Source organism: Lolium perenne, chromosome 3 (assembly GCF_019359855.2).
Source record: "Lolium perenne isolate Kyuss_39 chromosome 3, Kyuss_2.0, whole genome shotgun sequence".
Classification (NCBI taxonomy): Eukaryota; Viridiplantae; Streptophyta; class Magnoliopsida; order Poales; family Poaceae; genus Lolium; species Lolium perenne.
The window spans coordinates 94,305,732-94,331,876 of record NC_067246.2 but is presented as its reverse complement, the minus strand read 5'-3'; the positions used below and the strand labels follow the sequence as shown (position 1 = coordinate 94,331,876).

The following is a 26,145-nucleotide window of genomic DNA, read 5'->3' as shown; positions in this document are numbered from 1 at the left end:
GTAGCGCTTAGGCGAAGCCCTGCCGGAGATCTCCACCACCACCGCCACCACGCCGTCGTGCTGTCGGGATTCCAAGGAGGATCTACTACTTCCGCTGCCCGCTGGAACGGGGAGAAGGACGTCTTCATCAACACCGTACGTGTGACCGAGTACGGAGGTGCTGCCCGACCGTGGCACCGTCAAGATCTTCTACGCGCTTTTGAAAGCGGCAAGTGATCATCTTCTGCAACAACGAGATCTAATCTCGTAGGCTTTGGAAATCTTCGAGGGTTAGTCTCATGATCTTCTCGTTGCTCCCATCTTCTAGATTGCATCTTGGCTTGTTATTCGTTCTTGCGGTAGGATTTTTTTGTTCTCTATGCTACGAATCCCATCAGTGGTATCAGAGCCGTGTCTATGCATAGATTGGTTGCACGAGTAGAACACAATGGTTTTGTGGGCGTTGATGCTTTTGTTTTCTTTCGTTCATGTACTTTGCATCTTGCGGGATGGTGGGATGAAGCGGCTCGGGCTAACTTTATATGACCGCGTTCATGAGATTTGCTCCACGCTCGACATGCAACTTGTATTGCATAAGTGGCTTTGCGGGTGTCTGTCTCTCCCACCATAGTGAAGATTCAATCTACTCTTTCTATTGACAATACTAGTATCACCGTTGTGGTTCATGTTCGTAGGTAGATTGGATCTTACTCGAAAACCCTAAACCATGTAAAATATGCAAACCAAATTAGAGGCGTCTAACTTGTTTTGTGGCAACTAGAAGGAGCCTTATGGTTGTCTTTAAATTTCATGTTGAAGTATTATTTCAAAGTAGTTGTAATAGTTGCTACATGGGAGCACAACCATGAAGACAGCGCCATTGACCTTGACGCTTCGCCGACGATGATGGAGATCATGCCCGTTGATGATGCAGATCATGTCCGTGCTTTGGAGATGAAGATCAAAGGCGCAAAGACAAAATGGCCATATCATATCACATATGAATTGAATGTGATGTTAATCCTTTTATGCATCTTGTATTGCTTAGATCACGACGGTAGCATTATAAGATGATCCCTCTCACTAAAATATCAAGATAATAAAGTGTTCATCCTTAGTATGCACAGTTGCTAAGACTTGTCGTTTCGAAGCATCACGTGATGATCGGGTGTGATAGAATCTACATGTGCATACAATGGGTGCAAGCCAGTTTTGCACACGCGGATACTAAGGTTGTCTTGATGAGCCTAGCATGTACAAACATGGTCTCGGAACACGGGATACCGAAAGGTAGAGCATGAGTCATATGATTGATATGATGAACACTTTGAGTGTTCGCCTTTGAAGCTACATCTTTTCTCGTGATGATCTGATTTGGTGTAGTGGATTTGGTTCGTGTGATCACTAAGACAATGCGAGGGATATTGTTTTGAGTGGGAGTTCACCTAGTTAATTTAAGAATTAAAATTTGAACTCAATTTATCATAAACTTAGTCTAAATTCTTTGCAAATATGTTGTAGATCATGGTGTCCCCCTCCATCAATTTTAACCAGTTCCTAGAGAAAGAAAAACTTAAAAGCAATGGTAGCAACTTCACCGACTGGTTCCGTCATGTGAGGATTTTCCTCAATGGTGGAAATCTGCAATTTGTGCTCGAAGCACCGCTAGGTCCCCCACCACCTCCTGCAGTATCTGAGGATGAAAAGAATGTTTACGAGACTCGGGTGATTCGGTACTCTCAAGTTCAGTGTGCCATCCTGTGCAGCCTAGAGGCGGAGCTCCAAAAGCGTTTTGAGCACCACGACCCATATGAGATGGTCCATGAGCTAAAATCTATCTTTGAAACTCATGCGGCCGTCGAAAGCTATGAGGCCTCGAAACACTTCTTTGGCTGTATGATGGAAGAGGGCAGCTCCGTTAGTGAGCACGTGCTCGCTATGTCCGGGCACGTGAAGAAGCTCAGTGACTTGGGGATAGTGATTCCTAACCAGCTGGGTATTCATCGTGTCCTCCAATCACTGCCACCAAGTTACAAGAACTTCGTGATGAACTACAACATGCAGAACATGAACAAAGAGTTACCTGAACTCTTCTCCATGCTGAAATCTGCTGAGATTGAGATACAGAAAGAACACCAAGTGTTGATGGTCAACAAGACCACCAGTTTCAAGAAGCAAGGCAAACCTAAGAAGGGCAACTTCAAGAAGGGCGGCAAGAAAGTTGCTGCGCCTCCTGAGAAGCCTAAGGCTGGCCCTAAACCTGATACTGAGTGCTATTACTGCAAGGAGAAGGGGCACTGGAAGCGTAATTGCCCCAAGTACATGGCTGATCTGAAGAGCGGCCTTGTCAAGAAAAAGAAATGTATATTTGATATACATGTTATAGATGTCTATCTTACTGGTTCTCGTAGTAGTGCCTGGGTATTTGATACTGGTTCGGTTGCTCACATTTGTAACTCGAAACAGGAAGTACGGAATAAACGAAGCCTAGCGAGGGACGAGGTGAGGATGCACATTGGAAATGGATCCAAGGTCGATGTGATCGCCGTCGGCAAGCTCCCTCTACATCTACCTTCGGGATTAGTTTTAAACCTCAATAACTGTTATTTAGTGCCTACGTTGAGCATGAAGATTATATCTGGATCTTGTTTAATGCAAGACTGTTATTCATTTAAGTCAGAGAATAATGGTTGTTCTATTTTTATTAATAATATCTTTTATGGTCATGCGCGTGAGATGAATGGTTTATTCTTGTTAAATCTCGATAGTAGTGATACACATGTTCATAACATTGATGCTAAGCGAACTAAATTGAATGATAATTCTACTTATATGTGGCACTGTCGTCTTGGTCATATTGGAGTGAAACGCATGAAGAAACTCCATTCGGATGGACTTCTTGAGTCACTTGACTTTGAGTCACTTGATAGATGCGAAGCATGTCTAATGGGAAAAATGACTAGGACTCCATTCTCTGGTACAATGGAGCGAGCTACAGACTTATTGGAAATCATATATACGGATGTGTGCGGACCAATGAGTGTAGCATCGCGCGGTGGTTATCGTTGTGTTCTAACCTTCACGGATGATCTGAGTAGATATGGGTATATTTACTTCATGAAACATAAGTCCGAAACTTTCGAGAAGTTCAAGGAATTCCAAAGTGAAGTAGAAAATCAACATAACAAAAAGATTAAGTTTCTGCGTTCTGATCGCGGAGGCGAATATCTGAGTTATGAGTTTGGCATGCATTTAAAGAAATGCGGAATACTTTCACAGTTGACACCGCCGGGAACACCACAGCGCAATGGTGTGTCCGAACGTCGTAATCGAACTCTTTTGGATATGGTTCGTTCTATGATGTCTCTTACTGATTTGCCGTTATCGTTTTGGGGTTATGCATTAGAGGCAGCCGCATTCACTTTAAATAGGGCACCATCTAAATCCGTTGAAACGACCCCGTATGAATTGTGGTTTCGGAAGAAACCGAAGTTGTCGTTCCTTAAAGTTTGGGGTTGCGAAGCTTATGTAAAAAAGTTACAGCCTGGCAAGCTAGAACCCAAAGCGGAGAAACGCGTCTTCATAGGATACCCTAAAGAAACTATTGGGTACACTTTCTGTTGGAGATATGCCCAAGAGGGAATAATAATATGGTTATTATAATATATCTTTGTGTTTATGATAATGTTTACATACCATGCTATAATTGTATTAACCGAAACATTGATACATGTGTGTTATGTGAACAACAAGGAGTCCCTAGTAAGCCACTTGTATAACTAGCTTGTTGATTAATAGATGATCATGAACATTGGATGTTATTAATAACAAGGTTATGTCATTATGTGAATGATGTAATGGACACACCCAATTAAGCGTAGCATAAGATCACGTCATTAAGTTATTTGCTATAAGCTTTCGAAACATAGTTACCTAGTCCTTCCGACCATGAGATCATGTAAATCACTTATACCGGAAGGGTACTTTGATTACATCAAACGCCACTACGTAAATGGGTGGTTATAAAGGTGGGATTAAGTATCCGAAAAGTATGAGTTGAGGCATATGGATCAACAGTGGGATTTGTCCATTCCGATGACGGTTAGATATACTCTGGGCCCTCTCCGTGGAATGTCGTCTAATTAGCTTGCAAGCATATGAATGGTTCATAAGAGATGACATATCACGGTACGAGTAAAGAGTACTTGTCAGGAGACGAGGTTGAACAAGGTATAGAGATACCGATGATCAAACCTCGGACAAGTAGAATATCGCGTGACAAAGGGAATCGGTATCGTATGTAAATGGTTCAGTCGATCACTAAAGTCATCATTGAATATGTGGGAGCCATTATGGATCTCCAGATCCCGCTATTGGTTATTGGTCGGAGAGAGGTCTCAACCATGTCTTCATAGTTCGCGAACCATAGGGTGACACACTTAAGGTTTGATGTCGTTTAAGTAGATATGGAATATGGTATGGAGTTCGAAGTTTTGTTCGGAGTCTCGGATGGGATCCAGGACATCACGAGGAGGTTCGGAATGGTCCGGAAAATTAGATTCATATATAGGAAGTCATATTCCAAGTTTGGAAATGATCCGGTGCATTTATGGCAGGTTCTAGAAGGTTCTAGAAAAGTCCGGAAGAAATCACTATGGAAGGCGGAGTCCCGGAGGGACTCCACCAAGCTTAGCCGACCAACCCTAAGGGGGTGGAGTCCCAGGTGGACTCCACCATAGGTGCCCGGCCACCCCACCTAAGGGAAAGGTGGGAGTCCCACCTTGGGTAGGACTCCCCGTTGAGTAGGTTTCCCACCTATGGGAGGTTTTGTTGTTGGGGTCTTATTCGAAGACTTGGACTACAACTCTTGGGGATTTCCACCTATATAATGAGGAGGAGAGGGAGGGGGCAGCCACTCTTGGCCGCACCACCTAGGGTTGCCCATGGCCGACGCCCTAGCCACCCCCTCTCCGCAAACCCTAGCCTCTCCTCCTCCACATAATACTCCCGCAGCGCATAGGCGAAGCCCTACCGGAGTTCTCCACCACCACCGCCACCACGCCGTCGTGCTGCCGGGATTCCGAGGAGGATCTACTACTTCTGCTGCCCGCTGGAACGGGGAGAAGGACGTCGTCATCATCACCGAACGTGTGACCGAGTACGGAGGTGCTGCCCGATTGTGGCACCGTCAAGATCTTCTACGCGCTTTTGAAAGCGGCAAGTGATCATCTTCTGCAACAACGAGAGCCTCCTCTCGTAGGCTTTGGAAATCTTTAAGGGTTAGTCTCATTCATCCCCTCGTTGCTATCATCTTCTTGATTGCATCTTGGCTTGGATTGCGTTCTCGCGGTAGGAATTTTTTTGTTTTCTATGCTACGAATCCCTACAGTGGTATCAGAGCCGTGTCTATGCATAGATTGGTTGCACGAGTAGAACACAATTGTTTGTGGGCGTTGATGCTTTGTTGTCTTTAGTTCGAGTACTTTGCATCTTTGTGGCATGGTGGGATGAAGCGGCTCGGGCTAACTTTACATGACCGCGTTCATGAGACTTGCTCCACGTTCGACATGCAACTTGTATTGCATAAGTGGCTTTGCGGGTGTCTGTCTCTCCCACCATAGTGAAGATTCAATTTACTCTTTCTATTGACAATACTAGTATCACCGTTGTGGTTCATGTTCGTAGGTAGATTGGATCTTACTCGAAAACCCTAAACCACGTAAAATATGCAAACCAAATTAGAGACGTCTAACTTATTTTTGCAGGGTTTGGTGATGTGATATGGCCATGATGTGATGATGAATATGTATGAGATGATCATTATTGTATTGTGGCAACCGGCAGGAGCCTTATGGTTGTCTTTAAATTTCATGTTGAGTAGTATTTCAAAGTAGTTGTAATAGTTGCTACATGAGGTGAACAACCATGAAGACGGCGCCATGGACCTTGACGCTACGCCGACGATGATGGAGATCATGCCCGTTGATGATGGAGATCATGTCTGTGCTTTGGAGATGAAGATCGAAGGCGCAAAGACTAAAGGGCCATATCATATCACATTTGAATTGCATGTGATGTTAATCCTTTATGCATCTTATTTTGCTTAGAACGCGACGGTAGCATTATAAGATGATCCCTCACATTAATGTAAAGATAATAAAGTGTCCTCCCCTCGTATGCACCGTTGATATAGTTCGTCGTTTTGAAGCATCTCGTGATGATCGGATGTGTTAGACTCAACGATTACATACAACAGGTGTAAGCCATGTTGCACACGCGGAATACTTGGGTTTGCTTGACGAGCCTAGCATGTACAGACATGGCCTCGGAACACAGGAAACCGAAAGGTTGAACACAAGTCATATGGATGATATGATCAACATGTTGATCTTCACCATTGAAGCTACATCGTCTCACGTGATGATCGGTTTTGGTGTAGTGGATTTGGATCGTGTACCACTTAACAACTATGAGGGATGTTGTATTAAGTGGGAGTTCATTAGTAATTAGATTAAAACATGAACTAATTATCATAAACATAGTCTGAGTAGTATTTTGAATTAATTTGGAGTATTGGCATCCGTTTTCTACCAAGCGCTAGTCTTGTTATTGAGATAGAAATACTGTTAAAATCTGACAATAAACTTTACGGACTGGTACCGTATTGTTAAAGAATCAAGAAATGATTAAGTCCTATTGCAAACTTTTAGTAAACCTCACATTGTTGATTCAAAGAACTATGGTTTCAATTAGTACCTAAAGTCATCTTGTCTCCGTGAAACTTGAAGTTCAAATCTGTTTGAAAAGTAAGGAGCTGAAAATTTAGTTTTCAGAAATAATCAAGGTATGAGATATATGTGATATCTAAGACCTTATTGCAAGGTGATAGAATATAATTTGGTGAGACTACATAAACTCATAAGTTTTATGGGAATGTACGAAGGTTGAAGACGCAAGGCGTCTCAATCCTCCAACTATTGGGGCACTAACGATATTCGCATATCCATGAAGTGATCGTCCTTAGTATGCACCATTGCAAGACTCGTCGTTTCGAATACTGAGGTATAGATTCTACGTGTGCATACAACGGGTGCAAGCTAGATTTTCACATGCGAATACCGAGGTTAAACTTTACGAGCCTAGCATGTACAGACATGGTCTCGGAAAGTCATCATGAAATGATGGATAAAATTATGAGTGAAATTGTTCATCATATTACAAAGTTACTAATAGTGAAATCTGAAACATTTGTCATATGATGATCAACTTCAAAGTAAGAACCTCAAGGTTATTGGTATTTGACCAACAAACCTAGAAGTTATTGAAGGTGAAGTGTTTTCTGAGAATGAGGAAAGCTAAAAGAGAAACTACAAAAGATATTTTGGCAGAAAGAAAGAAAAAGACTAGAAAGTCTAGCTCAGGTGTATATAGATGATATACATGTTATGGATGTATTTCTTGTTTGGTCACATAACAAAATTCTTGGGTATTTGTACCAGATTGGTTGGTATGAGATGTCATACAGTACAACGCAATACAAGAATACGATGGCCTAAGTAACTGATAAGGAATATGGTAATAATGCACGTCTGGAACATAATAAAGTGTTATTATGTTTGTCGTTGGCATTCTACCTAGCCCTTAGAATTTATAATAAAGAACTTAATAATTGTTATTTTGCTCTGGTCAAATAAAAACAATGAGTTGTTCAAATTATGACATTACTCCATGTACGATGGATAAGTTATTATAAATCTTAATGGTGAAACACACACACATAACACTGACGCTAAAATGCCATAAGGCAAATGATTTGAATTCCACTTGTTTGTGGAACCACCATTTAGGTTATGTTAGAGAGGAACGCATGAAGGAACTCCATGCAAATGGATTTTTGGAGTCATTTGATTTTTGAATCATTTGGCGCTTGCAAATCTTTCCTAAAAGAGAATGACTAAAATACCGTTCATAGGCCAAGAGCAGAACGGGCAACTAACTTAGTGAAAACATACATGATGATGTATGTGGTTCACTGGACATAGTTGTGTGCGGGAGATTCTTCTACTTCATGAAAACTTCAAACAATGAATTGAGTATATATATGTGGATATATTCAATAAGGAAGAAGTTTGAAACATTTGAATAGATTCAAATAAATTTCAGCATGAAGTGGAAATCATCGTAATAGAAAAGTTAAATATCTATGATTGGATCATAGTGGAAATATTTGAATTACTAGTTTTAGCGAACATCTAAGAGAGTTATGAAATTGTTCTACAACTCACATTTCTTGGAGTATCATAGTGATGATATAGTATCCGAGAGATGTATCCAAACCTTGTTGGGTTAATGATGAGATAAAAATAAAATGATGCCATTATATTTTTGGTGGATTATGCTTTAGAGACTACCGCTTTTACACTGAATAGAGCATCATCATGATCCGTTGAAATGACACCATACGAGTTATGGCATGGGTATAAAACCTAATAGTCCTTTCTTTAAATTTTGGTCTAAGAGTTTACAACCAAAATCGGAGAATGTCTTTGTTGGTTATCCCAAAGTATTGATTGGGAATTCTTTTCACTATGGATACAAAGATAAATTTTTTTGTCGATGTTTCTTATTTATTTCCAAGAAATTGTTTCTAGCGAAGTATTTGAGTGGGAGGACAATAGAATTTGATAAGGTTTATGAACCTGAGCATAATGATCAGAATAGCGCAGCATCAGGAATTGGTTCCGGAAGCGGCCACGACGATCATGGCTCCCATGACTACAAAGTGTTTTAGCCATGGAGATCGAAGTACATATTGAACCTTGTAGTTATGGTTTACTTTGTGATCAAATAAATGATTTGTGGACAAAGGATTGATTTTTGAATAATGATAAATCAACTACAAACAAAGAAGTTATGATGGGCCCTGACTCCATTAAAATGGCTATACGCCATGAAATCCAAGATAGATGAATACTTTCTTGAAAGAAAATGGATCTATGAAATTGATGGACTTGGATGTAATATCCTTGAAGAAGCTCGACTTGTCGAAAAGTTGTTTACGACAAAGTTCAAAGAGTTGACTGCGATAAGATTAGATCTTCCGTAGCAATGCTTATAGTCTATGTGGATTATTCTAGTAATCACTACATATTTCTTTTATGAGATATGCTAGTAGGATGGCAAAATACATTACTTAACAGAAGTGTGTATTAAAGGTGTATACAAGATACAACCAAGAGTTTTGCTAGTCCATGGAATACTAGATAGGTATACGAACTTCAATTGGATGAAGTAAGTATCACGGAGTAGGAATCTTCACCGGATGAAATAGTCAAAGAGTTTTTGATTTCATCAGAAACGATGAAGATGCTTGCATTTGCAAGAAATTAAGTGGGAGCGCTGAGACATATTTATAATACTTATGTAGATGACATATAGTTATAAATGATGCAATTATATACTTGATTAAAATGTTTCATTGAGAAATTAACTTCAATGAAAGGATATGGACTGAAACAAAATTAGTGTCAAGATCTATGAAGATAGATTGAAACACATAATAAGTTTAAGTTAAAGTACATAGAATGGATATTGAAGTAGTTCAATATAGAAATATTAAGAAAATGTTCTTGTTATGTGAAGGTTTAAAAAGACTTGAGTGTATCTGACACTCAATGAGTAAAAACACATGAGTGATTTTAGATCACGAATAATATGTACAAAATCAGATGTCCTGTGCTCTAAAATGTTATGAGCATGTACTAGAATGATTCATGTGATGATCATTGAAAAACAGTAAGAGTATTCTTGATTACTTAAGAAGAACCAAGGATATATAAAGTTTTGTATGGAGAAATGACAAACAAATCGTTGTAAGATGTTGCACCAATATTGGTTTTGTCACATATAAAATTTCAATCTCAAATTAGGCTAAGTGTTGTTTTTTAAAAGGTAGCACAATGAGCTAGAAGTTGTCTATGCTAGATTTAGATGAATTCTAAATATTGTGACGGATTCTACAAACGAAGGCAGAGTATGTCATTGTTTTGACAATGACTGAGGATGTTAAGTCAAGAGGTTCTTTGAGAACTTGGTGTGGTTCCGATAGTGTCAGAACTTTGAAGCTATATTGTGTATGACAATATTAGTGACATATTTTCAGACCGCGGAATTAAGGTTCCACCAGAAGACCAAACATATTTAATGCCGACTCATTTGGAAATGAGTGATGCGTTGAGACGCAAATGAATTACAAAATACATACGTTTCTGAGCGTGTCAGATCCGTTGACTAAAACCTCTCCCGTGAGCAAAACATGATAAAACACCGGAAGGCCAAGGTGTTATATCTTTACAAATGTAAACTAGATTATTGACTCTAGTGCAAGTGGGAGACGGTTGGAGATATGCCCAAGAGGCAATAATAAAATAGTTATTATTATATATCTTTGTGTTTATGATAATGTTTACATACCATGCTATAATTGTATTAACCGAAACATTGATACATGTGTGTTATGTGAACAACAAGGAGTCCCTAGTAAGCCACTTGTATAACTAGCTTGTTGATTAATAGATGATCATAGTTTCATGATCATGAACATTGGATGCTATTAATAACAAGGTTATGTCATTATGTGAATGATGTAATGGACACACCCAATTAAGCGTAGCATAAGATCACGTCATTAAGTTATTTGCTATAAGCTTTCGATACATAGTTACCTAGTCCTTCCGACCATGAGATCATGTAAATCACTTATACCGGAAGGGTACTTTGATTACATCAAACGCCACTGCGTAAATGGGTGGTTATAAAGGTGGGATTAAGTATCCGGAAAGTATGAGTTGAGGCATATGGATCAACAGTGGGATTTGTCCATCCCGATGACGGATAGATATACTCTGGGCCCTCTCGGTGGAATGTCGTCTAATTAGCTTGCAAGCATATGAATGGTTCATAATAGATGACATATCACGGTACGAGTAAAGAGTAATTGTCAGGAGACGAGGTTGAACGAGGTATAGAGATACTGATGATCAAACCTCGGACAAGTAGAATATCGCGTGACAAAGGGAATCGGTATCGTATGTAAATGGTTCAGTCGATCACTAAAGTCATCGTTGAATATGTGGGAGCCATTATGGATCTCCAGATCCCGCTATTGGTTATTGGTCAGAGAGAGGTCTCAACCATGTCTTCATAGTTCGCGAACCGTAGGGTGACACACTTAAGGTTTGATGTCGTTTAAGTAGATATGGAATATAGTATGGAGTTCGAAGTTTTGTTCGGAGTCTCAGATGGGATCCAGGACATCACGAGGAGGTTCGGAATGGTCCGGAGAATAAGATTCATATATAGGAAGTCATATTCCAAGTTTGGAAATGATCCGGTGCATTTATGGCAGGTTCTAGAAGGTTCTAGAAAAGTCCGGAAGAAATCACTATGGAAGGCGGAGTCCCGGAGGGACTCCACCAAGCTTGGCCGACCAACCCTAAGGGGGTGGAGTCCCAGGTGGACTCCACCATAGGTGGCCGGCCACCCCACCTAAGGAAAAGGTGGGAGTCCCACCTTGGGTAGGACTCCCCCCTTGAGTAGGTTTCCCACCTATGGGAGGTTTTGTTGTTGGGGTCTTATTCGAAGACTTGGACTACAACTCTTGGGGATTTCCACCTATATAATGAGGAGGAGAGGGAGGGGGCAGCCACTCTTGGCCGCACCACCTAGGGTTGCCCATGGCCGGCGCCCTAGCCACCCCCTCTCCCCAAACCCTAGCCTCTCCTCCTCCACATAATACTCCCGCGGCGCATAGGAGAAGCCCTGCCGGAGTCCTCCACCACCACCGCCACCACGCCGTCGTGCTGCCGGGATTCCGAGGAGGATCTACTACTTCCGCTGCCCGCTGGAACGGGGAGAAGGACGTCGTCATCATCACCGAACGTGTGACCGAGTACGGAGGTGCTTCCCGATTGTGGCACCGTCAAGATCTTCTACGCGCTTTTGAAAGCGGCAAGTGATCATCTTCTGCAACAACGAGAGCCTCCTCTCGTAGGCTTTGGAAATCTTCAAGGGTTAGTCTCGTTCATCCCCTCGTTGCTACCATCTTCTAGATTGCATCTTGGCTTGGATTGCGTTCTCGCGGTAGGAATTTTTTTTGTTTTCTATGCTACGAATCCCTACACTTTCTATCATAGATCCGAAGGCAAAATCTTTGTTGCTAAGAACAGATCCTTTCTTGAGAAGAAGTTTCTCACTAAAGAAGTGACTGGAAGGAAAGTAGAACTCGACGAGATTGTTGAACCTTCTCTCATAGATCAGAGTAGCGCAGTACCGGAAGATGTTCCTGTACAGCCTACACCGATAGGAGAGGAAGCAAATGATAATGATCATGAAACTTTGAACGAGGAAGCTAGTGAACCTCGCAGGTCGACGAGGGAGCGTACCACTCCTGATTGGTATGATCCCTGTCTAAATGTCATGATTGTGGACAACAATGATGAAGACCCTGCGACGCATGAAGAAGCGAGGATGAGCCCAGATTCCAACAAATGGCAAGAAGCCATGAAATCCGAAATGGGATCCATGTATGATAACAAAGTTTGGACTTTGGTAGACTTACCTGATAGCCGCAAGGCTATCGGGAATAAATGGATCTTCAAGAGAAAAACAGATGCTGATGGTAATATTACTATCTATAAAGCTCGACTTGTCGCAAAGGGTTTCCGACAAATTCAAGGAGTTGACTACGATGAGACTTTCTCACCTGTAGCGAAGCTAAAGTCTGTGAGGATTTTGTTAGCAATAGCTGTATTTTTCGATTATGAGATTTGGCAGATGGATGTCAAAACGGCGTTCCTTAATGGTGACATTGAGGAAGAGTTGTATATGGTACAACCCAAAGGTTTGGTCGATCCTAAAAATGTTGACAAGGTATGCAAACTTCAGCGTTCCATTTATGGACTGAAGCAAGTGTTGGAGATATGCCCAAGAGGCAATAATAAAATGGTTATTAGAATATATCTTTGTGTTTATGATAATGTTTACATACCATGCTATAATTGTATTAACCGAAACATTGATACATGTGTGTTATGTGAACAACAAAGATTCCCTAGTAAGCCTCTTGTATAACTAGCTTGTTGATTAATAGATGATCATGGTTTCGTGATCATGAACATTGGATGTTATTAATAACAAGGTTATGTCATTATATGAATGATGTAATGGACACACCCAATTAAGCGTAGCATAAGATCACGTCATTAAATTATTTGCTATAAGCTTTCGATACATAGTTACCTAGTACTTATGACCATGAGATCATGTAAATCACTTATACCGGAAAGGTACTTTGATTACATCAAACGCCACTGCGTAAATGGGTGGTTATAAAGGTGGGATTAAGTATCCGGAAAGTATGAGTTGAGGCATATGGATCAACAGTGGGATTTGTCCATCCCGATGACGGATAGATATACTCTGGGCCCTCTCGGTGGAATGTCGTCTAATGTCTTGCAAGCATATGAATAAGTTCATAAGAGACCACATACCACGGTACGAGTAAAGAGTACTTGTCAGGAGACGAGGTTGAACAAGGTATAGAGTGATACCGATGATCAAACCTCGGACAAGTAAAATATCGCGTGACAAAGGGAATTGGTATCGTATGTGAATGGTTCATTCGATCACTAAAGTCATCGTTGAATATGTGGGAGCCATTATGGATCTCCAGATCCCACTATTGGCTATTGGTCGGAGAGAGTACTCAACCATGTCCACATAGTTCACGAACCGTAGGGTGACACACTTAAGGTTTGATGTTGAAATGGTAGAACTTGAATATGGAATGGAGTTCGAAGTATTGTTCGAAGTCTCGGATGGGATCCCGGACATCACGAGGAGTTCCGGAATGGTCCGGAGAATAAGATTCATATATAGGAAGTCATATTCCAAGTTTGGAAATGATCCGGTGCATTTATGGAAGGTTCTAGAAGGTTCTAGAAAAGTCCGGAAGAAATCACTTTGGAAGGCGGAGTCCCGAAGGGACTCCACCACCCATGGCCGGCCAACCCTAGGGGTGGAGTCCCAGGTGGACTCCACCTAAGGTGGCCGGCCACCTCCCCCCATGGGAAGGTGGGAATCCCACTTGGGTGGGAGTCCCACCTTGGGTAGGTTTCCCTACTACATGGAAATTTTGGGTTGGGGTCTTATTCGAAGACTTGTAGTCCAACACTTGGGGGTTCCACCTATATAATGAGGGGCATAGGGGAGGGGGCCGGCTACCACAAGTCCTCAAGGAGGCCGCACCCCATAGTGGCCGGCCACCCCTCTCCCAAACCCTAGCCGCCCCCCTCTCCTCCACCTCTCCCGCATAGCTTAGCGAAGCTCCGCCGGAGTTCTCCATCGCCACCGCCACCACGCCGTCGTGCTGCCGGATTCAAGGAGGAGCTACTACTTCCGCTGCCCGCTAGAATGGGGAGAAGGACGTCGTCTTCATCAACACCGAACGTGTGACCGAGTACGCAGGTGCTGCCCGATTGTGGCACCGAGATCAAGATCTTCTACGCGCTTTTGCAAGCGGCAAGTGATCGTCTACCGCAGCAACAAGAGCCTCATCTTGTAGGCTTTGGAATTCTTCAAGGGTGGGACTCGTTCATCCCCTCGTTGCTCCCGTCTTCTAGATTGCATCTTGGCTTGGATTGCGTTCTCGCGGTAGGAAATGTTTTGTTTTCTATGCTACGAATCCCTACAGCAAGCATCCCGGAGTTGGAACTGACGCTTTGATAAGGTGATCAAAGTCTTCGGGTTTATACAGTGTCATGGAGAGGCCTGTATTTACAAAAAAGTGAGTGGGAGCTCTGTAGCGTTCCTTATATTATATGTAGATGACATATTATTGATTGGGAATGATATAGAACTATTAAGCAGTATAAAAGGTTATTTGAATAAGTGTTTTTCAATGAAAGACCTTGGTGAAGCAGCGTACATTTTATACATCAAGATTTATAGAGATAGATCAAGACGCCTAATAGGGCTTTCACAGAGTACATACCTGGATAAGATTCTAAAGAAGTTTAGAATGGATGGAAGCAAGAAAGGGTTCTTGCCTATGTTGCCAGGTAAGGTCTTGAGTAAAACTCAAGGTCCGGCTACGGCAGAAGAAAGATAGAGGATGAATCAGATCCCCTATGCCTCGGCAGTAGGCTCTATCATGTATGCCATGCTGTGTACTAGACCGGATATCGCACATGCTGTTAGTTTGACCAGCAAATATCAAAGTGATCCAGGAATGGAACACTAGATAGCGGTCAAGAATATCCTGAAATACTTGAAAAGGACTAAGGATATGTTTCTTTGTTATGGCGGTGACCAAGAGATCGTTGTAACCAGTTACACCGATGCAAGTTGGAACAATGATCCTGATGACTCTAAGTCTCAGTCTGGGTACGTGTTTATATTGAATGGTGCTGCAGTAAGCTAGAGTAGTTCCAAGCAGTGCACGGTGGCGAAGTCTTCAACTGAATCGGAATACATAGAGGCTTCGGAGGCTTCATCGGAAGCGGTATGGATGAAGAGGTTCATTGTTGAGCTTGGTGTGGTTCCTAGTGCATTGGACCCATTAGTCATTTATTTTGACAACATGGGTGCCATCGCCAATGCACAAGAACCAAGGTCACACAAGAAGCTGAAGCATATCAAGCTGCGTTTTCATTCGATTCACGAGTACATCAAAGATGGTGAAGTAAAGATTTGCAAAGTACAAACAGATCTGAATGTGGTAGGTCCGTTGACTAAAGCTCTCCCTAGGGCAAAGCATGACCAACACCTGAATGCCATGGGTGTTAGGTACCTTACAATGTAATCTAGATTATTGACTCTAGTGCAAGTGGGAGACTGTTGGATATATTCCCAAGAGGCAATAATAAAGTGGTTATTATATATCTTTGTGTTTATGATAAATGTTTGCATACCATGCTATAATTGTATTAACTGAAACATTGATACATGTGTGTTATGTAAACAACAAGGAGTCCCTTCGACCATGAGATCATGTAAATCACTTATACCGGAAGGGTACTTTGATTACATCAAACGCCACTGCGTAAATGGGTGGTTATAAAGGTGGGATTAAGTATTCGGAAAGTATGAGTTGATGCATATGGATCAAGAGTGGGATTTGTCCATCGCGATGACGGATAGATATACTCTGGGCCCTCTCGGTGGAATGTCGTCTGATTAGCTTGCAAGCATGTGACTTGGTCACAAGAGATGACATGCCACGGTACGAGTAAAGAGTACTTGTCGGAGACGAGGTTGAACTAGGTATGGCGATACCGATGATCAAACCTCGGACAAGTAAAATATCGCGTGACAAAGGGAATCAGTATCGTATGTAAATGGTTCAATCGATCACTAAGTTATCATTGAATATGTGGGAGCCATTATGGATCTCTAGATCCCGCTATTGGTTATTGGTCAGAGAAGAGTCTCGACCATGTCTACATACTTCACGAACCGTAGGGTGACACACTTAAGGTTTGATGTCGTTTTAAGTAGATATGGAATATGGAATGGAGTTCGGATTTTGTTGGAGTCTCGGATTGGATCCATGATATCACGAGGAGGTGCGGAATGGTTCGGAGAAGAAGATTCATATATAGGAAGTAATTTTCCAAGTTTGGAAATGATCCGGTGCATTTATGGAAGGTGTTAGAATGTTCTAAAACCTTCCGGAAGAAATCACCATGGAAGGTGGAGTCCCGGTTGGACTCCACCAACCCTAACTTGCCAACCAAGTGGGAGGGTGGAGTCCATGGAGGACTCCACCTCCTTGGCCGGCCAAGAAAGGGGGGAAGGGGAGAGTCCCTGTCCCTCTAGGTTTCCTCCATAAGGCAGTTTTTGAATTGGGGTCTTATTCGAAGACTTTGGGCAAACCCTTGGGGTTCCACCTATATAATGAGGGAGAGAGGGAGGGGGCAAGACACCTCTTTGGCCGCACCAACCAAAGCCACCAAGGCCGGCACCCCAGCTGCCCCTCTCCCCAAACCCTAGCCGCCCCCTCCTCATACACCTCCCGTAGCGCTTAGGCGAAGCCCTGCCGGAGATCTCCACCACAACCGCCACCACGCCGTCGTGCTGTCGGGATTCCGAGGAGGATCTACTACTTCCGCTGCCCGCTGGAACGGGGAGAAGGACGTCTTCATCAACACCGTACATGTGACCGAGTACCGAGGTGCTGCCCGACTGTGGCAACGTCAAGATCTTCTACGCGCTTTTGAAAGCGGCAAGTGATCATCTTCTGCAACAACGAGATCTAATCTCGTAGGCTTTGGAAATCTTCGAGGGTTAGTCTCATGATCTTCTCGTTGCTCCCATCTTCTAGATTGCATCTTGGCTTGTTATTCGTTCTTGCGGTATGAATTTTTTTTCTATGCTACGAATCCCATCAATGTCATCTCTTGTGACCTAGTCACATGCTTGCAAGCTAATCAGACGACATTCCACCGAGAGGGCCCAGAGTATGTCTATCCGTCATCGGGATGGACAAATTCCACTCTTGATCCATATGCCTCAACTCACACTTTCCGAATACTTAATCCCATCTTTATAACCACCCATTTACGCAATGGCGTTTGATGTAATCAAAGCATCCTTCCGGTGTAAGTGATTTACATGATCTCATGGTTGAAGGACTTAGGTAACTATGTATCGAAAGCTTATAACAAGTTAAACTTAATGACTTGATCTCATGCTACGCTTATTTGGGTGTGTGTCCATTATATCATTCATCCAATGACATAACCTTGTTATTAATAACATCCAATGTTCATGATCACGAAACCATGATCATCTATTAATCAACAAGCTAGTTATACAAGAGGCTTACTAGGGACTCCTTGTTGTTTACATAACACACATGTATCAATGTTTCGGTTAATACAATTATAGCATGGTATGCAAACATTTATCATAAACACAAAGATATTATAATAACCACTTTATTATTGCCTCTTGGGCATATCTCCAACACCAGGAACACACCAGTAGAACTTTGTTCTCTCTGTCATGTCATTCCCTCCTTGCTTAACAAAATTCTCAAGCCAAAGAAGTGAGAAAGTATCAGTGTTGCAATTGTCAAAGAAATCCACAGTCCCACCAATATACTGCAAATGCTCCTTCAGACCACAGAACCCATTGTGATCCAACTCAACAGTAAACCTATCTGGATCATCTGCAGAATTCAGGTCAAGTGTCAAAATTCAGTTAACAGTGAACTGTCAAAATTCAGTTAAAAAACAGTCTTCATATTCAGTTAACTTGTGCAGCTTCGATTTCGACCTAAACTTCGTAAAACAAGATGGATTACTGCTACATTGTTACAAACACAATACCAGCAATGGAATAGATGCATTCATCCGAGCTGAATCGGCTAGTTCATCAGCAAAAATCGGAGCTTTTCCGATCAAAATTTTCTTGTCGCCAAACATGAACACCTACCATATCGACCTAAACCTTTCCCAAACCTATCCATAAGCTCTACAATGATGTTTGCGACTAATTTTGCGCAGCTAATAGTCCACACATAAGCTAGATCGTCCCCACGAAATCCATGAATGTGGAGGAGAAACGCAGAGAAGAAGACGAGAAACAGAAAACGAGGACGGCCACGAGATGTACCGTAGTGCGGAGGTTCCTCACGCCACTCTCGCCGCCGAGGATCGTCCGCCATGTCCGCCGCCGCCACCCACGAACTCGCTTTCATCATCGCCACCCAGGAAGAAGAGAAAGGAAGGCAACGTCCTGCGTGATTTCTGCGGTGGTTATACAGAGAGGGGCGAGGACCTGTTCGCAATTATCCTATTTCTTCAACGCTGCAATGAAAACCCTCCTCTCCCGTCTGGAAACTGCCACGTGTCGCCACCACATTGAATTGTATGAGTTGTGCACGTCCAGGACTCTTGTATGAGTGCAACACAATTTGCAAGATTTTGTATGAAAATGCACATAGAGTGCATGTTCTTGTACTTGTTGTGCAATAACCTCTTATTTGTTCATTAGCCATCTCTCCCCCGCGTCGATTAAATAGGAATAGAGGAAGTAGATTGTTATCATTTCGAATGGTCCATTGTAAAGGTTAACTCTTTTCTTCTCTTCAGTAATGGGATTTTGTACAGACTCAAAGCATACAACCTAAATGCATGACACAAAATAAAAAAGAGTTTACACTATCTCTCAATAGTACACACTTTTGCTAGTTCTAGGTCGACGCTAGCATCCTTAGATCTACATAATGATTCGTGCATACGAGAACTCCACATGGATGTTCTAGGTCGAATGTAGCTGATGGAAAATTTCTACGAAAGCTAGTGCAAATGGATTGCAAGGAAACATATGCAAGGAAAAACAATCATATGGTTTGCAATACTACGAACCAAATAATCCATATAGAAAAATTACTAAGAACTAAGCTCCTCTGGAATTTTTAAACAACATTTTTGTCAAAGCGACCCTAAAGCGGGATATTGACCTTATGAACCATTTTATTATTAGTCTGAACATCACTATGCACATAAAAGGAGTTGTACTCATTCCAAATTTCTCGAGATACTAGCATGACAAGCGACGCCCAAGCTCTCCTTCACACGCCGTGAGCATTGGCGACCGAGAACCACCATTCCGTGACGGTCGATTTTTATTTTGCTAAGCCGTAGCAAGCAAAGGCTCGAGCCTTAGCGAAGCCAAGATTCCATTCAGAACACACAGTGTATCGGCACCTAGAATATGATGTGTGCCGCTGTTTTGGGTTCCCTTCTCCAAAGTTGACAAAGGCCGCTATTTGGCAACCTTTTCCTCTGAACTTTATCGGCTGAATTTGCAGTCGGGTGGGGCCAATTGCGCCACACCACTGATTTCATAGCTGTTTGAATTCTTCCCTTATAAAAGGCACGGTAAGCCAAAGCCGCCGAATATTCCCACACGTTGCCTCAACATCTAAGGGCATGTTTGATTCAAAAGAATTTTGTAGGTCTCTTGCCCATAGAAATTTTCCTACAAAAACCATTTCATTCAAATGATTGAACCCTCCAAAACTTATATGGATTGCTTTTCTATGCTACAATCCTATAGGATTTCTTGCAATAGGTTAGACCTCTTGTAAAATTTCCTATGTGTCTATGACAACTATTACACGTACTCAATCTCTATTAAAATTTCCTGCATTTTTCATGTGATGCAACCAAACGATAATTCCTGCATTTTTTGTTCCTATAGGATTTCATATGCATGACATACTATTCATGCGGTTTTCCTATTTTTGTGCTTTTAAAATCCTTTGAATCAAATATGTCCTAAGACTAATCGCAATGCATAGTATTATATTGCACTATCATGTATGCTACTAGTGTATGACACTATCTCCACAATGCATGATATCATATACTAGTATTATAATTTTATTATATTTATTGGTTTGTAGAATCTCAACGTAAATTTATGTACAAGATCTATTCGACATTTTTTTATTATACGTGCTATCATACGGTATCTATGTATAATAGTAACTCTATGATTTCTTTCATCATTAATTAAAATGATACATTAATTTTTTGCATGCATATAATGCATCATGCTGATACCCCCATTGTGAGTAGGGGTATAATCAGATATGATCGGATCGGATTTTGCTCATACCATATTCTTTACCATATATTTGTACCGGATTTGGATCGGAACAGTTGACTGGTTTCAGATTCGAATGCGGATATAGCGGATCGCGGATATACCAGATCGTGGATTTGAATCGGAAATAGGATGGACTCAGACCGGAACATAAGTAATCGGATATATGCTCTCATTGGTAGATCGTTATAGTTCTTGCAAATTTTGAGAGGGATTTGAACTTTCAGTCTTGTGTAGTTAAAAAAGTCACAATTTTCGCTAAAACTTAAGCATCGATAGAAATTTAGAGCTAAACATGCTCGCCAAATAAATTCGGTAACTCAATAACTACTAACATTGTGAGATTGACCTTGGATTTTGACTAAAAAATCTGATTATCCGGTTTCAAACCTTTGGATTATTCTAATTAATTTCGGATAATCCATATCCGCGTGCTATTTGCTATACCATATCCTATATCGTATCCGGAGCACCACGTCGGAATTGGATATTCTTATCCACCAGATTCATTAAAATTAGATATGAAAACCTTAAAACAGATTCGGGGCTAGTTTCGGCGCAAAAATTATTCTATCAATTTACACCTAATTGTGAGAGATTGAGTACTCCCCCCCCTTAAACCCTTAAGAGCCAGTAGTGAGTAATTCCTCTGTTCTCATTTATTTGTATGTTCTTTTTGGAAAAGGAGCAGCGCCCATTTTTGAAGAAATAAACTACTCCTAGTAATAAACCGAGATAGAGGCAGACCAGAAATAGATAACCGGACCCTTGGATCGCCACATTTGAGCTTCGTCTTCCCCTTTCTCTTGACCTCTTCCCCTTCCCCCGACATGGATGCAGTATAAATAGCAGCCCATGAGCTTCAGAGCCAGCATCCAAAGCAAGATACATTGTGGCATTCCCTTCTCGGCTAGCTTCTTGGCCTCAACCAGCCAGCCGTAGCCAGAGCAGGAGCTAGCACGCTTTGTGGGCATGGGTCTCCTCGCCATTTTGGTGCTTGTCGCCATGGCACAGGTTTCGTACTGCGGTGGCAGCGCCATCGACTACAGCAAGGCGCTGAGCAAGAGCATCCTCTTCCTTGAGGCGCAGCGGTCCGGTGTCCTCCCCGGCAACCAGAGAATTTCCTGGAGGGCCAACTCCGGCCTCCTCGACGGGAAGGCCAACGGGGTATGCAATGCCAATGGCACATTGCAAATCTAGGTGAAAATAACCGTGTATGTTCTGGCCACATTCATTTCTTAACTAGTCAATTTGTGTTGAGCTCCTTCCAGGTGGATCTTACGGGTGGCTACTACGACGCCGGCGACAATGTCAAGTTCGGGCTGCCGATGGCGTTCACGGTGACCATGATGTCGTGGAGCGTCCTGGAGTACGGCGAGCAGATGGGGGCGGCCGGCGAGCTCGGCCACGCCATGGAGGCCATCAAGTGGGGCACCGACTACTTCGTCAAGGCTCACCCAGAGCCCAACGTGCTCTACGGAGAGGTTCGTAATTCGAAGCACCCGGTGGAGTTCGGTACTACAGGTAGTCGGTAGCTGACTAGCTATCCAAGTGTACAATGTTCGGATGTTGACATGTCGGATTGCTGTGAAGGTGGGGGACGGCGACACGGACCACAACTGCTGGCAGCGGCCGGAGGACATGACGACGAGCCGTCAGGCGTACCGCCTCGACACCCAGCACCCGGGGTCCGACCTCGCCGGAGAGACCGCGGCCGCAATGGCCGCGGCGTCGCTGGTATTCCGCCGCTCCAACCCCGGCTACGCGAACCAGCTCCTGCAACACTCCAAGCAGCTGTTTGATTTCGCCGACAAGTACCGGGGAAGGTACGACGCCAGCATCCCCGTCGCCAGGAACTACTACGGCTCGATCAGCGGATACGGGGTAAGCTGATCTCTGATCGACAAGATTAACACTCACTCCTCCATGCACATTTGGTATCGCATTTGAGTTGATCTGACGAGCTTTTTAGGACGAGCTGCTGTGGGCGGCGGCGTGGCTGTTCCACGCGACGGGCGAGGGGCAGTACCTGGACTACCTGGCCAACCACGCCGACGCGCTGGGCGGCACGGGCTGGTCCACCAGCGAGTTCGGGTGGGACATCAAGTACCCCGGCGTGCAGGTCCTGGCCGCCAAGATCCTGCTGCAGGGCAAAGCCGGCGCGCACGCCGCCGTGCTGCGGCGGTACCGGCAGAAGGCCGACTTCTTCGCGTGCTCCTGCCTCGGCAAGCAGGGTGGCTCCGGCGACGTCCAGCGCACGCCCGGCGGCCTGATGTACCACCAGAAGTGGAACAACCTCCAGTTCGTCACCAGCGCCTCGTTCCTGCTCGCGGCCTACTCCGACAGCCTCGCCTCCGCGCATGTGCAGTGCTCGTCCGGGTCGGCGGCGCCGTCCGAGCTCATGGCGTTCGCCAAGTCCCAGGTGGACTACATCCTGGGCAGCAACCCGAGGGGGACGAGCTACATGGTCGGGTACGGCAACGTTTACCCGCGGGAGGCGCACCACCGCGGCGCGTCCATCGTGTCCGTCAAGTCCAACCCGGCCTTCGTGAGCTGCCACGACGGGTACTCGAGCTGGTATGGCCGCAAGGGCAGCAACCCGAACCTGCTCGACGGCGCCATCGTCGGCGGGCCCGACGAGCACGACAACTTCTCGGACGAGAGGAACAACTACGAGCAGACCGAGGCGACTACCTACAACAGCGCCCCGTTCATGGGGGTGCTCGCTCGGCTCGCCGCCGGACACGGCGGTGGCGGCCGGTTTGGGCGGTCGCTTTCAGATGGTTCGTGTGGCTTACTCTGCCCCTCGTGTGCACACAGGTTTTCAGAGGTTATCTAGCAAGACGCATCGTTTGATTTGTGTCTCGATCTTTTCGTGCAGAGCTTGCTACCGCAGCAGTCGAGCGTGACAACCCGACCTCCATACTTGCTGGTACTAAACATTCTGACATTCTTGATTCGGTTCAGTTACAGAGATTCTTGTCATTTCAGTACTACACAATCCGAGAGACTGAATCTTGTTGCACCTTGCAGCCGCCGATGTAGAAGATAAGCACGCGTCGCCGATGGCGATCGAGCAGAAGGCGACGAGGTCATGGACGGAGAAGGGCCGGACGTACCGCCGGTACGTGGCGACGGTGACCAACAGGTCCCCGAACAAGACGGCGCACGAGCTGCACATCGGCATCGCCAAGCTCTACGGCCCAGTGTGGGGGCTCGACAAGGCGCGGTACGGGTACGTGCTCCCAGGCGCCGCTCCGTCGCTGCCCGCCGGCGGGAGCGTGGTGTTCGTGTACGTCCACGCGGCGCCGCCGGCGAACGTCTGGGTCACCGGCTACAAGCTCGTCTGAAATGGATTCAGTATAGTTGATTTGTCAGGTTACAAAAGGGGAAGCTAGCTCGTCTGAAATATATATATTTGCAAAAGGTACTTGTCTCATATGTAGTTCATCATCAAATCACGGCAGCACCACAATTCCTCCTTCTGTCAGAATTATACCACGAATACCATCAGCTAGCATCCGTCTTTTGAGGTTTTATTCTCAGCACTTGGTCTAACGCGCCAAGACACCATATAACTTTTCGATCGTTCCAGTCTTTGTTAGAAAGTATTTTACTCTCATTTATATTTTCCACGATGGGAGTAAGTGGTGATAACTGAAATAAAGGTAACAAAATAAATAAAGCACCATCAGATTTCCAGTAATCTACCAGGAAGTAACAACTACTCCATCCATTACATATTAGTTGTTACTGATTTGGATGTATCTAGACATATTTTGTGGATAAAATTTTCTTCGTGACTTGATGCTTACTAAAAAAAAGTACCAAGGTTGAAACTCAAGGAAGGCATCATTATCATAGCAAGTGTGTGAATGGAAACAAGATTTTTAGTCGCTCTAGGGACATGCAGATTATTTTTAAGATGAAGATTACAATTAGGGGTTTGAATGGATGAATAACCAATATGACTAATATGCACACCTCCAACATTTGTTGTGTGGATGTTGTCATTACCATGGTAACTATCACGTATCACCAGTTTGTCGAGGTTGCCGGTGATGTGGTCGGTTGCGCATGTGTCCGAGTACCAATTTGTATCAAAGCTATAGGCAGTGTTTGCTCCTTTCTCATAGGAGTCATTGTTGTTGTCGTTGTCCACATAGCACCAGCAACATGAGTTGGCGCCATGGCTCTCTTTCTTGCATATTGGACATACTATGTCCCGATGATGCGGAGGTCCATGTCTACGTTCACGTCCTCCCATGTGGAGTGTTGAAATAAATGGGCTAATCCCTTTGGCTCATGTAGTATTTCAGATTTTTCTATAAATTTCAAAACCCATATATGTGGCAGCTCATGTGTGTTTGAATCCAAGTTGATGTCAACTCATAACGGAGTGGCAAGATGAGTGAAAGCAATGTTTAGTCCCACATGGAAAATTGGCGGAACCAACCGAGAGTGTGGCAGGAAAAAACCCACACCAACCACAAAAGCCAGTGCAGGTACCGTGGACGATTCCGGCATCATCGAACGGGTGCCACTTGAGACCATGCCGCCGACTCAATGGGCGAGGATCCCAATCATAATGGGATTGGTGAGCCACCATGCCTTCTACAGGTACGAGCGGCTGGTCTACCACAGGGGCCACGTGGAGGAGCAGCGTCGCCGTCAATCTATAGGAATCGAAGACACCTAGGCAGGATGGGGCCTGGAAAATTCGACCCATGGGAGAATAGTTAGGGAATTGCACAAAACAGAAGGGTAATTTAGAGAGGGAAAGAAAGATGATCACATAGCCATGAGCCCGATAGAAGGGAACGTCCATGAACACAGTGTGACGTCCCGGAACCGGTACCATGAGGATTCCAGCGATCCCGACGAAATCCGCACGATATCGATCCAGAGACGCCCTCCGACACGACGTGCGCGACGAATCACACACGTGATGCCAGAGGAATTAACACGAGCGCTAACATTACAACAGGATTACAATAGAGCCCACAAAAAACATATATTACAACAACAACTCCAACGAGTCAAGATACAAATGTACAATACAAAGATCCAAATCATACAGAAGATCAAATACGTCCGAGTACGGACAAGATACGAATTGGACTAAGAGTACTGAAGATAACCAGTGACGTCCATAACCCTGCCCAGGCCAAGCCGGAAGGGTAACCTTGCTAACGTCGTCATCTCGTACCTGTCAAAGTCGGGCCATCGGTTGCCGACAAGAGGAGGAAACAAAAGAGAAAGAGAAAAGGCAAGGGTAAGTACGAAGGAACGAAATCCGGCACGTACTTAGCGAGACTAGAAATGGCTATGCTCGCCAGGCGAATATATCACCGGGGGCTATATGGTAGGTTTAGCGGCAGCAAAACTATAACCAATAGAGACAAGCTACAGCATCCGTCTACTCAGAGAAGATAAGAGAGCGCAGAAGATAATAGATAAAATACTACAAAAACGTAACCCAGCCGA

General features: G+C 43.9%; 1 protein-coding gene across 1 annotated transcript; it reads left to right on the top strand.

Moving 5' to 3' along the window:
* Positions 1-21,551: 21,551 nt before the first annotated feature.
* LOC127341899 (endoglucanase 2) lies at positions 21,552-24,159 on the top strand. The gene is made up of 6 exons (XM_051367838.2): positions 21,552-21,825; positions 21,930-22,142; positions 22,252-22,542; positions 22,631-23,441; positions 23,540-23,590; positions 23,692-24,159. Exons 1-6 carry the CDS (start codon positions 21,631-21,633, stop codon positions 24,006-24,008), a joined length of 1,878 nt encoding a protein of 625 aa, XP_051223798.2. The 5' UTR covers positions 21,552-21,630; the 3' UTR covers positions 24,009-24,159.
* The last annotated feature ends 1,986 nt before the right edge of the window (positions 24,160-26,145 follow it).

Bases quoted from the DNA above. Each gene is read 5' to 3' on its own strand.
- LOC127341899 (XM_051367838.2), top strand. From the start codon at position 21,631: ATGGGTCTCCTCGCCATTTTGGTGCTTGTCGCCATGGCACAGGTTTCG. The intron at 22,143-22,251 runs GTTCGTAATTCG...ATTGCTGTGAAG, and splicing joins CCAACGTGCTCTACGGAGAG to GTGGGGGACGGCGACACGGA. The intron at 23,442-23,539 runs GTTCGTGTGGCT...CTTTTCGTGCAG, and splicing joins TGGGCGGTCGCTTTCAGATG to AGCTTGCTACCGCAGCAGTC.